General features: G+C 42.5%; 1 protein-coding gene across 3 annotated transcripts in view; it reads left to right on the top strand.

Annotated features, from left to right (window-relative positions):
* Positions 1–20,517, top strand: part of Clrn1 (clarin 1) — a 34,041-nt gene extending 13,524 nt beyond the window's left edge. Inside the window, exons 2-3 of one of the 3 annotated variants that reach the window (XM_055596899.1) lie at positions 8,028–8,207; positions 20,252–20,517. In XM_055596899.1, coding sequence (XP_055452874.1) covers positions 8,028–8,207; positions 20,252–20,517 — 446 coding nt within the window. Of the gene's footprint in view, positions 1–7,984; positions 8,253–20,251 lie in introns of all 3 variants that reach the window. The other 2 variants (XM_055596898.1, XM_055596897.1) reach the window with 2 other exon arrangements.
* The last annotated feature ends 861 nt before the right edge of the window (positions 20,518–21,378 follow it).

Below are 21,378 nucleotides of genomic sequence, written 5' to 3'. Positions count from 1 at the left end.
AATGAGATATGAGTGAAGGAGATATGTCCTGGAGGAGGCTGGTGTGCGTGAGGGAGGCTGACAGAGAGTGATGAAAGGTAGTCTAGAGAGAAAAGACCTACACAGGAAATGGTTCACAGGCCAAAACACCACAGGGATAACAAGTGAGAGAATTTAGATATGATCCATAAAGTGTCACAAACAGAAAGACAGAAGGAACTTTCCCCTCCCCCTTCTTTGCTTTTTGTTTTTGTTGTTGTTTTTGTTTGTTTGTTGTCATTTGTTTGTTTGAGACAGGGGTTCTCTGTATAGCCTTGGTTGTCCTGGACTCAATTTGTAAGTAGGCTAGCCTCAAACTCACAGATATCCACCTGCCTCTGCCTTCCCGAGTGCTGGGATTACAGGTGTGCATCACCATGACTGGTTTTCAAAAGCAGCCATGATTGCGCGGGGAAGGCAGGTCTTTGCAGGAGTTGAAATAGCAACTGGGTAAAAAGACCCTGGCATAGGGCCTAAGTGTAAAGGGAAATACTGAATTAGGAAATAGCAGATTTCCTTAAGCCAGGCTAGGGTGTGTATGTGTGTGAGTGGACAGAGAACAGAATAGAAGGGCAAAGATGGTGAAAGAGGTAGGCTAGAGAAGGCAGAAAGGGCCTAAGAGCAGAGTCGAAGGATGCTGCTGCTCCTATAGAGTGCTTCCCCATTCTTATGTCATTAAGAGATGACGTATTCTGCTCTGTTTCATAACAGCAGGCTCCAGGAACAAGGATGTGACAGCCTTTCTTGACATGTCAGCTCTGTAACCCGGATTTTTCCTTCTCACCCTCTCTTTCCTGGGACTTAGGTGCCTTCATTCTGCTCTCAGAAGGGTGAACCCAAATGATCAGTTACTTACTAACCTTTTAAGATATAGCCATGCTACTGTGTGTAGCAGTTGTCTGCTTCTTTTTTGTTAATGGCTTGTATTTTATTATATAGAAGTGCACACCTTGTTTAGCTATCCACTCATTGATGCTATTTAATTGATTTCAGTATTGGTGAATATGAATGAAGATGCACAAACACCTGCACACAGGTTTGGATAAAGTGTGTCTTTGAGTTTTCTGAGATGAGTTCCTAAGAACTGGAATGCTGTGCATTTCCCTGACAGGTGTGCAAGCCCTTAACACCAGACATGAGAGAAAAAAGGACAGAGAGAGAAGAAAAGAGATCCATGAACAAAGTCAAGGGTCAAAAAGAGGGCGTCATTGTTAAACTACTTCCTGCTGATTAGGGATTCAAGCTCCTTGGGGCAAGTTTGATCTTTGTCGTCAGTATATCTAGTCTAAGTCCAGCTACCTAGGTTCTGGAACAGCTAGGGAATAGCCATGTGCACATAAGCAAAGTAACCTTGACCCCAAACTATAAGATATATAGATACCAAGAGTTGAGGGAGATGGCTTAGTCAGCAAACTGCTTTCCAGACAAGCATGAAAATCTGGCTTTGATCTCCAGAACCCATGTTAACAAGTAGTGAATAAATAAATTAAGTGTGGTAGACTTAGTGTATAATCCCAGGGCTGGAGAAGGGGAGACAATCAGATCCTTGGGCTGGCTGGCAAACCAATTGACGTACAACAGTTTCCTCCAAGACTGAAACATACCATTGTGCAGGGGAGCTCCTTATTTAGGAAGGTAAACAACTCAAAGTAGCTTCAGAAAGTCCCTCCTGCGATGGACCAGATTCACTAGGCCCCTTCTTGGCAGAGGAAGCAATAGAGGCTGCAAAGAAGGCTCTGAGATTAAACCAGCTGCCGAGAAGCAGACAGCAGCTGAGCTGCCAGGAAAAGGCTTAGACCAGAGTCACTTGGAGAGGGCACTCCAACCTGTTGCTCTGCCTGCGGGCTGTGCAGTGTGCCCCAGGTTGTGACTCGTCTTTTTGCTACTCTGTGCGTTCTTCTTTCTTCCACCCTTCTCCATCCTTTTCCTTCCACCCTTTCAACACTATATAGGAGAGAAAAAAGGGTAGAGAGAAAAGGAAAGAGAACCCTGAATAAAGTCAGGGATCAGAAAGGGATGTCATTATCATTAGACTACTTCCTGCAGGTTAGGGTAGTCAAGCTCCTTGGCGAAACTTTGATCTTTGCTATCAGGATATCTAATTTCTTCTTGTTGGTGTTTCTTTCTTTTGTACAGGACTTCTTAACAAAATGCAACCAACAGCTCACCAATAGCACACCAACAACCCACCAACTCAATTCCTGTTATGTCCTGTGTTTGGACAACTGGCACAGCTTGGGGTTGGTTTTGATGACATATATCAATACTTTCCCAGGAACATCTACCATTTGCCCCCTAATTTCATCATGGGCTATCTCTGAGATTGCAGAAATATTAATCTGAATACCCCACTATTGTAAAAGATCACTTCCTATAAATTTATGACTATGTCAGCCACATAAGGTTTTAACTTACACTTCTCCAGAGTTTTGCATAATCTGTATACCTTTTTTCTCATCTTCTCAGCTTTGTCCCAAGCTCTTAAAGCTGCTAAGCAATATTGTTCTATGTATAGTAGCATCAAATTGAATCTGTTCTTGTGTATCTGAGTACCAACCTTCCCCTTACTATATTCATTCTCCTTGCTCTATTTCATTGTTCACTATCCACAGCTTCTTCCCTCCACCAAGTTAACCATTGAAATTGCAGACCAGTGTCCAGTACAGCTGTCACCAATCCCTTCCAGTCTTGGGGAATAATTCTATTTTAAGTAGCCCAGTTGTTTAGAATTTGGCAACATAAGGAAAGTGCATTCCATATGAAATCATAGCCTCCTTAAAATACTTTAGACCTATCATTTCTATAGGGGATAGTGGTGATCTTGTAACCCCGGGACACTCCTCCTCCTACTCTGGCAGCATGATTGGAGTTTAGCCCTTTCTCTCAAAATGGGCCATTTCATCAGACTATCCTGCTTTTTCAGATTTCTCTGACCAGTTTCTTTCCCCCTTTCCTCCTGCAGCAAACTCCCACTCTCTTGCTCAGTCACTGGGACTGCACCTTTCTGTTCTCCCTTTTCCAGTGTTTCACACCTCCTCTGTGTTCCCACCTTCACCTGCATTTTTCTTTTAGTTTCCCTGCCAATTCTGCAACCCTTTCAAAAAAGAGAGAGCAGACTGACTGCTTTTGCTTTCCTGTTTCAGCCATTTTGTTTGTTTGTTTGTTTCTTACGCCATTTCATTTCCACCTGTAATTTTTTCAACTGCTCAGCCATTCTCCCAACCTATTAAAAAACAGAATATAGGAATATATAAAAAGAAAAAGACCCAGAAAATCCCCCCCCCCTCAGGGAGCAAATCAGGGCATATCCCATTGGTAGCAGCTGCAATAAAATTTTGCTGGTGTCTTGAAACAAAATATTCATTCCTTCATCTCCTGCCATTTCCTCTTTGACATTTGAAATCAAAGTTCCCGTTCTGCTTAGCCCCACATCTGGGTACCAGTTGTAACTGATCTTTTACTATTTTGTGGGTCCTTATCTCTTTTACCTTTTTTCTCTCTATCCTTTTAATCCCCTAACAGAGAAAAAGGGATAGAGAGGAAAGGAAAGCGATCCCTGAATAAAGTCAGGGGTCAGAAAGGGGGTATCATTATCATTAGACTACTTATTGCTGATTAGGGGCATTGCGCTACTTGGGGCAAGTTTGATCTTTGCCATCAGGATATCTGTTTCTTCTTCTTCCTCCTCCTCCTCCTCTTCTCTTTCTTCTTCTCCTTCCTTCTCCTCCTCTTCTTGCTTCTTTTTTGCACACAACTAATTAACAAATTACAACCAACAGCAACCCACCACCAACCAAACAACAACTCACACACACCACTTCTTGGGGCCCTAGCATTTATATACTCTCAGAAAAGCCTCCAGAATTCCAAACATTACACAATCTCAGAAACTTTCTGCAGCTGGAAAAATCACACCTCTGCTAGAGTACAAGGCAAATATAGCCAGCTGCTATGGACAATCTGAATCAGTCCCATATCTCACACCTAGCATTAAAATGAAAACATATTCTTATAACATTTCCGTGTTTTTTTTTAATTAAAGAAACCAATATTCCAAAATTCTCATCACTCCACATATCCCAGCTTTTGTGAGCTGTTACCCATGTTGGGGTAGGCTTTAATGATACATCTGTCTTTGAGTCATTTATGTTCCTGTATGTAACCTTTCACCCATACTCTTGTAAGCAAGCCAATTAAAACTCATTAGTGCAACAAGTTGTGGTGTCCATGCTGTAATGTGGAGTGTATAGACTGTGTGTTCAGTTTCCCCAAGAGAAGTTTTGTCACACAATACCAGCCTAGCAAAATGGAAGAGTATTCAACTATTATAGAGACCTGCTGCAAAATCCAAAATAGGTTGGCAGTGCCTGAGAAACAATGAAACAATACCCAGGGTTGTCCTAGTCTTACACAAACACATATGTGCATACACACACACACACACACACACACACACACACACACACATACACACACACTGTAAGCTTTCAAGAAAGAAACATCAGAAAATATTTGTGACCTTTCATTTGTTAAAATTTCTTAGATTTGACATCTAAAACCTGATGCATTAAAAAAATGATAAATTAGACTTTGTAAAAATAGGAAGTGTTCTTCAAAAGACACACAGAGATATGGAAAAAAAAACATTTGATTTTCTTATCTGGCAAAGAGCTTGCATCCAGCATGCATAAAGCTGTCTCAAAACTCAATTACAAACAACCTTATAAAATACACACAAAAGGTATAAACAGACACATCACCCAAACTAACGCAAATAGCAAACACAAGCTCACAAGCATGGTCCACCTCAACAGTCACCTGAGAAATGCTAATTAAAACAATGAGAAGGCCTACATTTACTAAATGGTTTCAGTTTTTAAAACCCTGCTGAGGAGAACATCAGACAAGTGGGCCCTTGCATTACAGGTAAAAAGAGAATGTCATCTACATTTCAGAAAGTGCTTTGCTTTTTCTCCTAGAGTTATTCTTGCAGAAGCTGAGGAATTGGAACAAAATAATACGGGAAGGTTAGGGAATTGTAGAACATCCGATATCTTGATTGTGATAACATTTATACAGAGTGAATGCATTTGTTAAATCTTGCAGCGGTTTGGCAAGATGGCTCAGTGGGTAAAAGAGCTTGACGCACAAGCCTTGGAGATCTGAGCTTGATCCCTGGAACCCACACAGAGGTCAAAGGAAAGATCTAATTCAGCATATACACAATACTAATACTACTAATAAATGTTTTATAAAACTTACAAAATCAAAATTAACATTTTTTCATGTTAATTTTATTGTTATCCTAAAACTGAAGAGGGTAGAGAGTGATCACATGTCACTGTGACTTTAGGCAAATTAATTCTCTGTAGCTCAGTAATTTTACACTCTACACTTAAGGCAAAATAATATTTCCTTTCTATTTTTGTAAAAACCGAATAGGCTGGGCCTGTCTTTGTAGATAAAGCTGCTTGCTACCAAGGCCTTTAGACCTGAAAACAATGCCTGTGCCCCACACTGTGGAGGAGGAGAGCCAACTCTGGTGAAAGACTTATTTTCTGACCAGCACTATTATGACTTGTCCGTGGCTGAAGATGGGAAATATTGGAAGGTGTCACTTTAATGACATTGGGTAGAATGGATCTAGGAGGTCATCTCGTGTGGTTTTCTGTTCTTTTAGGGTTGGTGTTACCATACAGTAACAGGATTCAAATACTTAGAGCTGTGGATGAGACCTCCTTAATCCAACAAGACATCCTAGCCTCCAGGAACCTATCAGTTATCTCTTAACAAGTGAATGGAAGTTAGTTATTAAAACAGGAAGCTGGAGCCAACTCTCAAAAACTGTTCTCTGATGTACACACACACACACATACACACACAGAATAAATAAATATAATAAAAAATATTCAAAAGTATAGATGCATTAGTGTACACAGTAGCTAAGTAAAGAACTTGTAAAATAGCATAGCCACGTACACTCCCCACTCTCTGAACAGGGAGCTCACTATTTTTGCTAGGTTGGCTGGCTGGTTGGTGAGTGCCTATAATCTACCTTACTCTATCTTTCAATGTTTAGTATATGCCTCTATGCCCTGCTTTTTACATGGGTGTCGAGACTGGAAATCAAGTCTTCATGCTTGCAGAGCAAAGGCTCTTATCTACTGAGCAATCTCCCCAGCCTCCTGTTGCTTGGTGTTTAATAATCTCCTTATCTCACCTGTATAGAGAATTCAGCCAGGAGAACAAAGTACTTAAATAATCGTTATGAACATATCCCCTTGGCTCCCCCCCCCCCCCGAGATGGCAGGATGATGCATGTTTCTCTCTGTGTGGTTTCTTTCCATCTCGCATCACATTTTGGTGATAATTGCACATCTGTTCCTATAGAATTGCTTTGAGCTCTGTAAAATTCCATTGTATGGGATTGTATGCACTATTGCTAAACACACAGGCTCTTTCTAAGCTTTTCAGCAAGGACTGTATTTACAATACTCCACCGGACTCATGTGCCTAAGAGAGGCTCCTGTAAATAAGTAATGTTGCTGAACAAAGGGGTGTGGACACTTTGGTGCTTTACAGATATTGCCAGCATCAAAGACAGTTTTTTTCCCCTAATTTTCACTCCCAAGAAAAGTGCACAAGAGGCTCCCTTTCCCTACACCCTGACTAACATGGGACCGGGCTTAATGTTTTGGATATAGCAGACCTGGTTTGTAGAAAGTAGATTCTAAAAAGAGTTTTCATCTGATTGGCCTGCTCTTTGATCACCTCCCCCTGAGGGGGGAGCAGCCTTACCAGGCCACAGATGACAATGCAGCCACTCCTGATGTGATCTGATAGACTAAGATCAGAAGGAAGGAGAGGAGGACCTCCCCTATCAGTGGACTTGGGGAGGGACATACGTGAAGAAGGGGCAGGGAGGGTGGGACTGGGAGGGGAGGAGGGAGGAGCTTATGGGGAAATACAAAGTGAATAAAGTGTAATTAATAAAATAAAATTAAAAAAAAAGAGTTTTCATTACTATAGGATGATGATAAAAGGCAACTAAGCTGCATAATATAGCTACTCCTGAAGGGCATTGAGGAAATAACCCTCCCTCTTAAAGGAGAAGTGACACCTGTGTGAAGGGAGACAACCTTCGTGAACACCTTTGAAAATAGGCGGTCAGATTTGTTTATTCACATGCCATTTGACTGCATACTCTCTTTAGGTTCAAGCTCTGTGGAAGACGTCTGAATCTTTCTTTGTCTTGTTTTATGGCTCCACCTCTGGCTCCCAGAGCAATGGCTGATACATAGTAGATGCTCAACAAACAAATTAAGCATGGGCTAGTTGCTTGGGAAACTAAAGTGCACACAACTGTACTCCCTTCTGTTTGTCATCCAGATTTGCTGAAGGTAGGCATGCTGATGCATCACTGATAAATCTGACATCTTTAAGGTTTTTCTTCTCCCAAGCAGACAATGATAACTTGCCCTGAATACAAAATATAGAAATAGATTTGGCACGTTTGCTAAATGGAAATACATTTCTTGCAGTACCAGAAATTATTTTCCCACAGATCTGTGCTACGTCAAAATATTGAAGTTGATTGAAAATTCCCCATTCTATACTATTGTTGTGGTCTAGAATCCAGGTGCATTCAAATTTAAAATATAATTATAAGCTTAGATAGATTCTAAAAGTGATTATAGAGACCTGTCATTAAAACACTGGTCATCAAAATGTACACTTTTGAGTTACTAATGTAGCATCGCAGTATAATCAGGGGCAGAAGAGTCTCCGGTACTCAGCAGGTGCCATGTTTGACCAGTGAATTCTGTGAAAGGGTCCCATCTTCAAATCTTTGAGTAAACCCCTTGTAAATTTGTAGGTGAGAAAAATGTGTTTATCAAAATGATTTTTAGTGATTTTTGAAAGCATGTGAAAGAAGAGAGGTTTACATTTTGAGTTACAGATACAGAGTGCTGGCCATAAAATCCCTTTAATCTTTGGTTTATCCTCAGTCTTCCCAGATTTGCTCCAAGCCATCCCTGTGAGCATCCACGTCAATATCATTCTCTTCTCCATGATTCTTGTCGTCTTAACCATGGTGGGGACAGCCTTCTTCATGTACAACGCTTTTGGCAAGCCCTTTGAAACTCTGCATGGACCACTGGGGCTGTATCTGGTGAGCTTCATTTCAGGCGAGTATAAAATTCTACCTCCTAAGACAAAGCGCTTTCCGGTGGGTCAAAAAATGCCCTGACTAAGTGTAGTCTCAGCCCATGAATGTGGAAATTTTCCTGTAGTATTATGCATAACAGCTAACAGTGAAGAAATACTGCAATGATCTAACGCTTCGGAATTCACTGTGTATGTTATGGTCGTCGATATGAATGACTATGATCTTCACATTATAATTTTGAAGATGTAATCAAATGGATAAATGCTTGTATCAAGATGTTAAATTACAGCAGCAGTAAGATTTTACAAATATTATGAACCAGTTATAAAGTTATAAAAAATATACATAAAAGATATTGATGAAATTGCTTATACATTCACACACTAATACAGAGGCTATATTAATACGGGAGAGATAGGTAGGATATTTTATTAGTTGTGGTTATTTCCAAGTATAGAAACTATAGGTGGTTTTATTTTTTGATCCGATTCATCATCATTTCTAAGTGTTGACTAGTGTGCATTTATTTAGTCAAAAAATAAGAAAATGTCACCATAAAAGTGATAAAGGCACCCACAGATGAGAAATCATATTCAGGAGCCAGCACTTCATGTAGCCTGATGCTAGTTTCATCTGGCTAAGGAGACACTGTCCACCCAAATGGCAAGGCTTTGATAAACACATTTCATTTCATAATCAGGGTTAATGGAAAAGAAGGTAAAAATCTAGTCAGTACCACAAGGTGCTTATCAGACCTTTTCTGAAGGAGGAAAAAAAATGAGAAAATGAAATATATTTACATAAGTCATGACTCTCTTTAGATAGGAGGTCTCTGATTTTACACCATTCCAAACTTGCAGATCAGTTCGAGATTACGTCACATTCTCTTGATGATTTCCGGGAGATTACAGTTCACACCAGCCAAAAGTCTAATGGAAGTCCAAGTTGAACAATGTCTTTCTTTTTTGAAGCTGCCCTTGGCAGCTAGCTCTCAGGCAGCCAGAAAAGACTCATTCCTCTTGACACTACCCAACTGCGGCACCAGCTTGTACATGTGCCTAGAGAACAGAGCCCTGTAGTCATCAGGGGCTAATACGCTGAAGAAGGCAATGTGCTTGCTGTTTACACACACTTACGTATACACACTGAGGGTGCTCCCACCCACATCCTGCTAACCGAATTATTCACCCAACAGAAAAGAAGGTCTCTCCCCAGCAGGCGCTCTACATCTTTTATACACATATAATACAACTTTAAGTATTACAGTAATGAGTATTCTGTAAGGGTAGACCAAGGAGTGCTCGTCTATCTTTGGCAAAAGCAGCCAGTGTAAAGCTTTCTGTATATAATAATTCATGCATTTGTTGACTTGAAAAAGCAAGCCTGGATCACCTAGGTGCCATAGGTGAGAGGAATCAGAACCCTACTGGGGTAAAATTAGCCTTGTGGCCCACAGAGGCAGGAGGACCTGTGCCAAAGAACAACAGGCAGGTGTATTGCAAGGGACCGGCTTTGGACCGAGGTAAAAAGGTACAGGTTCAAGGTGGGACACACAAGTCAGGATGGCAACTCACTATTACAGGGGGTCAAGGCTTGAGCATTCGGGGACTATGTCACCCACTAAACATCCACACCCAAACTGGTAGACAGTCCATCGAGTCTGAGAGCATTCAGGTAGTAGACAAATGACGCATCATTTCAACAGAGACTTAAAGTAGGCCAGTGGATCAGGTAGGATCCTCAGGTGAGCAGCATCCAAATCATCAGGGAATTTGTCAGCAGAGCAACAGCTGCAGCCGCAGCCGCAGCCCCAGCCCCAGCCCCAGCCCCAGCCCCAGCCCCAGAGTGACGAGACCCTGGGGTGGACAAACCCGTGTGCTCTCGCTGACCCTCCAGGTGATTCTGCTGCAAGCTCAAGGTGCAAGTAGAGCAATGGGTCTCAACCTTCCTAATGTTTCAAGCCTTTAATACAGTTCCTTATGTTGTGGTGACCCCAAACTACATGCTTACTTACTTCATAACTGTAAATTTGCTACTGTTATGAACCATAATGTAAATATCTGTGTTTTCCAATGGTCTTTAGCAATCCCTGTGAAATAGTCATTTGATACCTACACACACACACACACACACACCAGGGTCATAACTCACTGGTTGAGAACCAGTGAGCAACAAGGAAATGACTAAGCAAGGGTTGGAGGACTGAAAAACCACAATGGGGACTTGAGGTAGCTCAGAGGATCATCTTTGGAACCACCTACCATTCCTGCAGGTTGGGGAAGAAACAGAAGACTTCTTTAATTTACCTGAATTAGGGAGGCACTGGGTCTCAGATCTTAAAGAGCTGCCACGGCCTCTCTTCAGGACACCATCAGAGATTTTTAAGAGTATGGAATGAGGTCAAAAGTCACAACTGGTGCCAGGGGGGAAAAGTGTTGTTCCCATGGCCTTCGTTGCCAGGAGTCACAAGGCAACTGGAAAGTGCAGGCCTTTCCTATTCATTCTAACACCGGGCAGAAGTTAACTAAACAGCTGACAAGGCAAGCATCTTGACCGAACATCACAAAGCCAAAGAAAGAATAGCTGGTTTGCAGGGGAGACATTCCAGCTAAGTAACTCAGCATCCTAGCGCTCCATCTCTGAATGAAATTCAGAAGAGGAGCCCATTTGGAGACAAATTGGCAGATCTGATGGACAACCTAGCCAGCAGTATCTGAGAAGCAAGGCGACTCAAAGAATGCAGGATTTAATCCAAATGCCAGTTCTTATCTTGGCCTCCAGCCAAGTCTGATGCAGGGAGAACCTGGGCACTCAAATCTACACAGGACGACGCAGTCCCATGCTTACGCTGTGTCTTATACTGAACTTGGAAAAGCAAGTGTTTGATAAAGGCTAGTGAATCGAGGACGGACAGGGGTGGGTGGGGTGAGAGGGAGAAGGGAAGGAGCTATGTCCAGAGCAATACCTTGCAAAGACCCAGTGTTTGCAGAGCAGCCAAAGCTTCTGAAACCTTATTTTAAACACCATTTTTTTTTTTCAGTAATTCAAAAGAAGCTGTATACAACAATAAAACGAGAATCAGGTAGACTGACAGGCTGCAGGCTCTGGGGGTGACAGGTCACTCTTGAAGCATAGATCACCTCATTCCCTCGAAATTCACACAGGGAGCCCAGGGGTCCACAGAGTTTGGGTAATGATTACCTAAACTTAGAGTGTTCATGCAGAGCCCAGTTCTAAATCCTCATTGTGTCGAGGTAAGTTTTCGTTGAGGAAAGTTGTATCATGAACCCTTTAAATGGGAATCAACATGTATAGTTATAGACCAGTGAATGTATTAGGGGGTCCTCTATTTAGGCGAGTCACATTCCATTAGGAGATACCCAGGATTTTCTCCCTTTGCTCAGGTCCTTCCCATTTCTCTCACCATTGTGTGCAGCTCAGGCTTCTGTGCTTATAGATGCTGTCCATATCTCCTGGACATCCTCTCTTCCTTCCTCTCTTCCACATTCACCCCCAACTTTCCTTTGCCCTTCTTGGTTCTTCACTGTGAAGTCATGATGGGACCATACTTTAGAGATCTACTTCGTGAATAGGTGGGAACCTATACCTGTACCAGGACCCATAAGGAAAGGAGAGAGAAGAGAATGATTCCTTCCAGGTCTCTGTGTGGATTTTGTCAGTTATTCAGACCAAAGGAGACAGAAAAGGAAAAAAGAAAAAAAAAAAAAAACTATACCCATTGGATCAGGCAGGAATGGCCACGGTCACGACTGTAGCTTGCTAATGCTTACATCCCAAGATTCTGAATATTTCTTTCCACTCCTTAGAGATTCCAGGGTAATTTGTATGCCTCACCTTTCTCTATATCCCATTTCTGGCTACTACTGTTGAAAATCAGTTAATTTGCTTTCTTCTCTAGTCATTTACAAACTAGTTTTAAGAAGCCTTTTCCCCAATGTGAGATTTAGGTCATACTTAAATGGACCCCATACAGTGACTCTCCTCTCCAACACTGATGTCGGAGTCCCCTGAAGAGCCCGCTAGGATTCCTGAAACCAGCTCCCATACCATGCTAATTAAGCTGGGGGCGCTGGGGGTGGGACTCAAACACTGGCTTTGGATTTGGGCTTAGGTTTTTCAAATGAGGTGATCTTAATTGGCAGCCTGTGTTGAGGACCAGTGCCACAGGTGCACTCACTCTACTTATTCGGCAGAGTATTCGGCGCACGCCAGACTAAGGGCCCTGGTGATGCCATAGTGCAGCCAACATAGGGCCGAGCCTTTGTGGAGCCTGAAGCCTACTGGGAGAGTCAAGCCAAAGTATATGTGGATAAGTAACTGACTGCATACTGACATACTTCTAAGAGTGACAAACAGGTTCCTCTGACAAGCAGAGCAGGGATCGATCGGGCTTTGAGTTTTGAACAGCCTTCTTGCAGTAGCTGAGTTGCTGAGAATCTTCAGAGAACTTCCCAAGCAGCAGAGAAAGCACACACAAGGCCCTAGGGAAGGACAGCTCTGTGGTGGAATAGAAAGAAAATTCATATTGCTAAAGGGGTAGACAATGAGCAGAAATATGTGCTCATTAATTAAAATGTTTAATTGGACCTGGAGAGATCACATGATAGAGTTAGTAGTGGAGCTTAAAAAATCTGTGTTAAATGTTTTAAGAGTGGACTTTAATTGCAGTAAGCTTTTGGAAATTTAAGATGTCTGACAGGTTTACCTCTTTAAGAAATGTCTGGGTGAAAACAATGCTACTGCCTTGGAAGATGAAAAAAAAAATTCTGAAAGCAGATCCAAAACATTTCTCAGGTAGCTTACACAATTAAATAAATGGCAAAGCATTTGCTGAGGTAGACAGGCAAAATGGGGCTCAGGGCTACAGTTTAGAGACAGGTCCTTATTTCAATCAAATGTTACATTTAGGGTGTATCAGATCTGAGATACTCTGAGACATCTAAGAACAGGTGTTATGGAAACATATGGATGTATAATCTAGAGTTCAGAGAACAGGTCTAGATGAAAGACTTAAATTTAATTGTTGCTAGGGTACAAAAATTATGTAGAATAAAAATGGGTTGGGTCACCTGTTGGGAGAATGTACTGAGAAAAAAAATTGGTCAAGGCCAACCACTGAAGAAAACCGTGAATGGCTTTTGGGTTTGAAGAGGAAGGGTCTAGCAAGTAAATACTGAAAGAAGGAAACCCAGGCAATCATGATGTTTAAAGGCTTCTAGAGGAATGTTTCAAGAGAAAATATAGCCGTGAGCTTTGAATAAAGATGGTGTCTCCTATGAGAGAAGCTGGAGGTAAAGAACAGAGAAAGACTGCTAAAAATGATGTTTCCAGAAAGATGTTCCTAAGTTCAGGACATGTAGAAAAAGAAAGATCCATAAAAGATGGAGCTGAGCATAGAGGTGAGTAGCCCCATACTTTTACGTAGGCACATTGATATTTGAGCATATTGAATTCTTATGTATGCGATTGTCTGGGCTGCCTGAGAGTGAAGAGCCTTAGCCAGACCTTCATGTGAAAAGACTTGTCCTGGGCCATTGGTAAAAAATCCCAGCAGTCTACGGATAATCTCTACAGTTGGCATGACACTTATTAGGTTTTTGTGGGGTGATGAAAACTAGCCAAATCTGGACTTATTGCAGTTGTATTGATGGCATTGTGTCTTGAGTTATACCAAGCAAGACAAACTAATATAACTTATGCCTTTCTTTAGAAGGCATTATTCTAATATGGGCCTGATTAATTTTGGTTACAGCAATGGCACAGAACAAAAATAAGCACAGTCATATGTGAAACATGAAGACAAGAAAAATAAAGAACAGCATAAAAATAGGAGTCTTACATTACACAGAGATTCAGATTAATTCTACCCCAGCTATCCGATATATGCAATGTGTATAGGACATATTACTCTGCAATTGTTAGTGGAAACAATTTGCGCCTTTTCTATTCAGTCTTCATGGAGATGTTTTTCAGGTGTCTGAGAAAGAGTCAGAGATGTCTAGCTATATAGAAGCCAGTACTAAAAATGTCTACTAGGTTCTGTACAGACCTCAAAACAGAACCAAAGAAGGAAAGAGGATGTAATTATAGAGCCCATGATAGCAGGCGCATGGAAGTTCACTTTCAAATGCAGGACAGCAGAGGAGGGCCAGTGTGTTGTGAGATGGTTTTACTTTCTGATCATTGATGTCTAGAACCACGGGGTGCTGATGTGTTCGCCCTCTTTCCTGTCATAACTATTGGGACTCTTGTCCTATTCAGAAAGTGTGTCTTCCTTTCTGTTTTATTGAGCCTCAAAGCCCAAGTTCTTACCAAAGCATCCCCTGCACCATGGAAATACGCAGCTGTGGCTCCAAACACAAACCACTGCCGACCTCTTGGCACTCTCTGCCTCCCTCTCCTCTTTGCTTAACATGCCCGGCTCCTTCTTCGCACACGGTTGCCCTCTTTCTGAAACACCCTCCCTTCCACGTATCTACTCCCTCCCTCACCTCTTTCAGGACATGCTGAACGCTTATCTTCATAAGCACTTCTTAGCCCTTCTGTCTTTGATCCTCTCTACCTGTGTTCTCCTTAGTACATATCATACTCTGCTCGACTGTAGAATATACTTACTTGGTTATTGCCCATCTCTCTCCATTGTATCTACCAAGCACAAAGAGCTCAGTGAAAGAAAGTTGTTTTAAGTCTTGTTTGGTTTTAGTCATGAATCCTTAGTGCCCAGAATACTGCAGTCACTACATAAATTTGTGGAATAAATGGATAAAACAAAACAAGTCCTGTATACCTACTAGCAACAATGGCATTCTTCTTTAAAACACTAATTACATTAAGCATTGTATTTTTATAAGACGACACTGGGAGAACTCAGGGAAATGTGGGCTGTTTGGCTGCCCCTTATAGGAGACAGGGAAGCTTGGCTCACCTGGTGTTGCTCCTTTTTTGCATCTCTGTTCTGTAGAACCACAGCCAAATTGCTCAGTATCACAACCTCAAAATTCAGTCCTTGGCGTCAGTTCCATTTCCTTGTCTATTGATTCCCTTTCCATGTGGTGAGCACTGTTCACGGAAGCAGTGTTGAATCAGAAAGCTTCTACCTAGGAACGAAGTCATTACTGAAGGGAAGGGACCTCATGTTCGATGAGGGAGGTTGTGTGACGTCACAGGAGATCAATACCACACCTATGAAGTTGTGAAACCCCCACCCTTATTTGGCATCTTTAGCAATTCTAAAGAAGTAAATGGCCAGTTTGCCATTCTACATCAGGCGAAGAATGCCTCTATCATTTGTCACCTAGGAGAGACTTGAGAAATAATGTGTTCTCATCCTGAAGATGTTGGAAGTTACTTTCACAGGAAATAACATTCTAAATTAGTATTTTCAAAAATAAGAGCTTGTAGGGTGATTTCAGAATTCTTTGCCCTGTGAGGAAATCAGCTCCCAGCACACTGGATGCCCACAGACCTTGGCAGGTGTTTTGTTCAGGGTGAAGCAGAATAGAAAAAGCAACTTTCTTACTGGCTGCGACCTCTGTTCCCTGTGTTATCAGGTCCAAGGAGACAGACACAAAACTTGGCGATCCCAGGCAGCTGCCAGATGAGAGGCATGGGTATGCAGCATCTAGAACATCCCAAATGTTTGTTAATGTCTGCTCCTTCCTGGTGTGACAGCCCAGTAGCTCAGCCATCTTATTCAGTCAGAGATTAACTCAGTAATCAGAGCCATTAAGGAAGGGGGAGCCCAACAGCAGCGCCATCCAGATGGTGAGGAAAACAGACAGATGAAAGGGAAACGGCTGCGGCCATTAAGTGTGACGCTGGGCTGCAAACGCGGGCCTTGTGCCTGGTTGTTTCCCAAATTCTAGTCTGAGTGAGGTCCAGCAGGCTTCCAAAGTCTGGCTCATTCTAACTTTTCTGCGAGTGCAGCAGTGAGGATCAGATGGCCAGACACGTGGGGGAGCTGTTCCAGTGGCTCCAGCTGAGCTAGGGAATTTGATGTCACATGTTCCCTGGGATAAAAGAGGAGAGAGACATGCAGGCCTAATTCTAACACTTGTGAGGCCCTGGGAGCATACAAATGAAAATCCATATGCTGTGTGTTTAAACATTTAAGGTTAAAGTGAATTAAACCGTTAAATACAAAATGCTGCATTTTTCTACCCCAAGAAACATTCCCCCTTTACCCGAAGGACCTTTGAGGGATTTAAATGTAGAATTCTTGACTGCTATGAATGTTGCACATGAGTAAGTGTCAGAAGGAGCAACCATTCCTGTTCAGTCCTCTTCTCCTCTCAGTGTGGCTTCCTCTCTTTCAGGAAAGGCTTTGCAAATATATTGGGGGGGGGGTCACTGAGCCTTGTATGAAACGGCTATTCCTAAAGCATTCACAGTGCTGAGGGATATGTCATAGCAGCCACCAGCATGTTCTTGGGATGGCTAACCCTGGCAAGATAACCGTGCAGTCCTGGATATGGGCTCAGGTCTGTGAGGATAAGAGCTCTGGGGTCCGAGCAGTATGGCAAGTCCTCCAGGTGAACATGTTCCATTGACTTCACTCTTTTGGGGAGGGAGAGCTTTCCAAAAAGGAGCAAAGCAAGCCCCTCTAAATAGGGGACATGGTGTACAGGCCCTTCTTGCTGTGATAGAGAGTCGTTTTGGAACCTGCCTGGTTCTTACCATCTCTCATGTCTCTCAGCCTCCCTCCACATTCCAAGCAGCCGGGCCTCACAGCGAAAGCCTCCATGTGTGTCTTTTGGTCAGGAAGTCATAAATAGTTATCCTTGATCTCACATCTCTTTTATAGATCTGGACAAAGAGAAGCGAAAATATCTCCAATTCACACTGAGTTGTTTCCCTTTAGCAGTCACAGGCAGGTTGTCTGGGGCTCAGGCTTGGTTTCTGTCCTCTGACTTCAAGATAACAAAGTTGGCTTGTGGTCAAACCCAGAATCCAGAGGGAAGTCTGATCACTCTATCAGCCCATATACTGTGTCCTGGCTGCCGTGATCTTGACAGAGGAGCATGCTGCCCCCTTAACAAAGTATTCCTTTAAAATATTTAATGACTTGAAAAGAGAACTGAGCTTAAATTTTCCTTTTGGGCACTGAAGAAATAGTGTTTCTCTCCTGTCTGAAACTCACCATCTCCTCAGACAAAGGGAGCTCTTGTGGTAACAGCAATGGCATTTTCTCTACAATTTTCAAATAAAAGATAAAGAGAAAACAGCATCGCAGCCTTTTTGTTAGGATCTAACAATAAAGGAATGATATGGTTTGCAAGGGGAGAGCTCTGGCTTGAAGCTCAGAATACAAAAATAGTCAAGCTGACAAATCTCACAAAGGAATCTTTCCAGCCACCATGCCAAGGCTGGTGGAAAGTGAAGTCTCAAGAAAGTGATAGCATTTGATATTGGCTTGTTGTGTTGTATGATATGTTGATGTGGTGGGGCCAGCCCTAGGTGTAATTCATTCATCCCCACCCCCATCTATCTGTCTGCATGCCTTCATTTTTTTATTTTTATTTTTCATGCACTCTTCCTGCCTCAACCTCACAAGTGCTAGGATGACGGGGATGTGTTGGTGAAGTCCTAAAGCAGAAATATGACCTCACCTTTCTTCTTCCTGCCTGCATCCCTTCCCCCACAATCAATTCTATCTGTGTAGCAATCCAAGCTTCCTTTTGCAGAAGGCACAGGGACCTCTGCCCACACTCACTGGATTCTCCTACACACTCCAGCCTCCCTTTGTGAGCTAACTTTTCCCATCTATCTCTGAGGATGCTGCCCACCAACTCAGCAACAGTGCCCTGCATTCCCTACTGGGGCACACACTGCAATGAGTTCATAATTGTTCTGTTGCTTACTCATACTACTCTCTTTGGGAGCAGAGACCATGTATGTTTTCTTTCAAAATTGGATCTCCATTATTATCCCTGTGCCTGGCATATGATAGGTTTAACAACAACAACAACAACAAAAAGTGTGTGCAAACAAAAAAATAAAGCCATTTTCACAATATTTGAAGTAATTAAAATCAAAGAATAAAAAAGTTACATGCTAAATTGACAATAATCTTATTTGAGGGAATAAGGCTGTATTACAGATTTGGAGATAGCAAGGTTTACTGGTGTGAGGTAGGGCAGGGCAACAGATTATGATTAAGAACAAGAAGGACTGGAAAGGTGGCTCTGCAGTTACGAGCACTTACTGTTCTTGCAGAGGACCCAGATTCGATACCCAGTACCAACATGTTGGCTCACACAATTGGGAAATCCAGTCCCTGAGGATCTGACACCTTCGTCTGTCCTCTCTGGGTCCCAGCATGTAGACACATACCTGTGAGCAATACACTCATACAAATAAAATAAAATGAATAATCTAAAAGAAAACTTACAAGAAACAAAAAGGGATACATAAACATCAAGGACAAGCTATTAATTGCCCATTTTATGGATCACTTGCAATGTCAAAGCTAACCATGCAATGACTACCTACTATAGATGATGAAACTGAAGATGTGATTTGGGGGTTCCATCACCTAAGTTCATAATTGGGTGACGGGGAGGAGTTTGGTTTGGCCAAAGTCAGAAAGCCATCTCAGCTCATCACCTAAGAAGAACTGCATGGTGGTGAACTGAAAAAAGCAGTAGCCATAAAACCATTCGGGAGTCCTGGCCATCCATCCTGCTCCAGGTCTGGCCATCCAGACCTGAAGGATGAGAGGGGAAGCAGGGAGGATTCTGATTCTTCATCCTTAGGACAGAAGATGACCACCCATCAGTTTCCAGAATCCAGTTAGTATGGAGCAGCCCGCTCCTGCAGAGGACTCCCACAGCCTACAGCCACGTCCTTCACATTAGGCTACAGGCAGTGACAGGTGACGGGGAATCATAGCAGTGAGGTAAATAAAACAAACAGAAAATGTCTTCACCCACTGAAACATGGAAGTTAAAATCCAGGCATAGCCAGGTAGCTTCATGTATCTGGGGTCCAGGTTTTGCCTTTTTTGTTTTGCAATAGTACATGGCTTCTTTTTCTTTTTGAATGGGTATGTGTGTGTGCATGTGTATGGAGACCCAAGGTTGATGATGAGAATCAACTTTGATATTGTTTCCAACTTATTCTTTGATGGAGGGCCTCTCAATTAAATCCAAGGCTCCCAGACATGGACAGTCTTGTTGGCAAGCTTGCTGTGGGGATATCCTGTCTAAGCTTTCTAAGCCTGACTTATTCAGGGTGACGCCACAGCATTTATGTTGGTTCTGGGGATCTGAACTCTGGTGCTTGCATAGTAAGGATGTTAATCAGAGAGCCATTTCCCTTGCCCCATGGCTTCCATTTCTGATGCCACCTGGAATAAAATGTCCCCAGAAGGCATTACATCCATATTTCAGTAATGAGAAGGAAGAAGTAAGGCAGAAAGTTCCTGCTTTTCCACCTCAGCAATTCTCATCTTACCTGAATTTATTAAAGGCAGGCATATGCTCAGCTGAAAATCTGATTTTGGCCACCAAGAGAACAATATGCTCTTGGTCAACAACATTTTATCCACACCTACGTCTCTGCCCTAGGTGCTCCTCTGGGCAGTGGTGGCAAGTTGAGAGTTGGAGAGGTCATGGTACCCTTTTAGGAGGAAATGCGGGGCTTTTCACTGACATTTATCCTTCATCCCCTGTGAAGTACAGAGAAATGTGTTCTCTAGCAGCCACAGTGGCTGCTTAGTAGTCAAGTAGATCATTGTGCTTTAAAGGGGCCCAGCAATACAGGCCGCAGGGAGATCAACTAGATTCCAACTGCCCTATTCAAGCCATCAATGTCCCTTCGCCACACAAATCTTTCTTACTCACAGCCATACCCCAAATGCTACCAAACATGGATTGGAGAATCAGGCTCATGATTACAGTTTTGCAATAGTACCATTTTTGAGAAGAATGAAAGTGAGGTTGGTGGTGGCATGGTGCCTTTGGTTTGCTTTTGGATGTTCTCTTTGACTCGTACAATCGGGTAATATTTGTCCTAACGTATTGCTTGTTCTTTGTGTTGCAGGCTCCTGTGGCTGTCTTGTCATGGTATTGTTTGCCTCAGAAGTGAAAATCCACCACCTCTCAGAAAAAATTGCAAATTTTAAAGAAGGAACCTATGCCTACAAAACACAAACTGAAAACTATACCACCTCATTCTGGGTCGTTTTCATTTGCTTTTTTGTTCATTTTTTGAATGGGCTCCTGATACGACTTGCTGGATTTCAGTTCCCTTTCACAAAATCGAAAGATACAGAGACCACTAATGTGGCTGCAGATTTAATGTACTGAAAAGCAAATATCTCCATAATTTCTCTATAAGGAAATCGATTGGCTTTGGCCACATTTAGATATGGTTTATTTCATCTGTGCATTTAGACTTCTTAAGCACCAAGGCCCTTCTTATGAATGTTTACAGCCTACACAGTAAGGATTTTGGCTGGACTATGGAAATAATGGATGCAGATGGATGGTTTTGGAACGTTGTTCTGCACAGTTAGTCTAAGGCAGGTGGATGGATGGATGGATGGATGGATGGATGGATGGATGGTTACTCCACATCCTCAGTGAACAATAAGATGCATATTCTACCAAGGAGAACTCAACAGTCATGTAGACTATATTTTGATAAAACAGACATAATATATTTTGAAAAATATAGATAAAGCTACAGTGCGCTTTAGAACTTGAAAGCCTCAAGGCTTCTTTGTAAAAGACGCTTTGCTTAAAGTGTCATATTGTTACTATGTCTGATGGTCAAAACCAGAAAATCTATAAGCAAGCAAAGCAGCCAAAAGCCAGCAAGCAAGCAAGCAAGAAAACAGAAAAAGATAGGAAGAAGGGAAGGGAAGGGAAGGGAAGGGAAGGGAAGGGAAGGGAAGGGAAGGGAAGGGAAGGGAAGGGAAGGGAAGGGAAGGAGGGAGGGAGGGAGGGAGGGAGGGAGGGAGGGAGGGAGGGAGGAAGGAAGGAAGGAAGGAAGGAAGGAAGGAAGGAAGGAAGGAAAGAAGGAAGGAAAGAAGCAAATCAAAGGTTTCTTTCCTTCTGCATCTGAGTCCTGACCATTTAACAACAGTGTTTGCAGTGGACAGCATTGCTGCGGTGACACTGGCATGGTGGAAAAGGATCCTTACTATATAACTAGGTGAAAGCAAC

Source organism: Psammomys obesus, unplaced genomic scaffold (genome assembly GCF_907164565.1).
Source record: "Psammomys obesus unplaced genomic scaffold, mPsaObe1.curated_primary_1811, whole genome shotgun sequence".
In the NCBI taxonomy this organism is placed as follows: Eukaryota; Metazoa; Chordata; class Mammalia; order Rodentia; family Muridae; genus Psammomys; species Psammomys obesus.
Note: the sequence above shows the minus strand (reverse complement) of the source record. Positions and strands in the feature narration are given on the sequence as shown.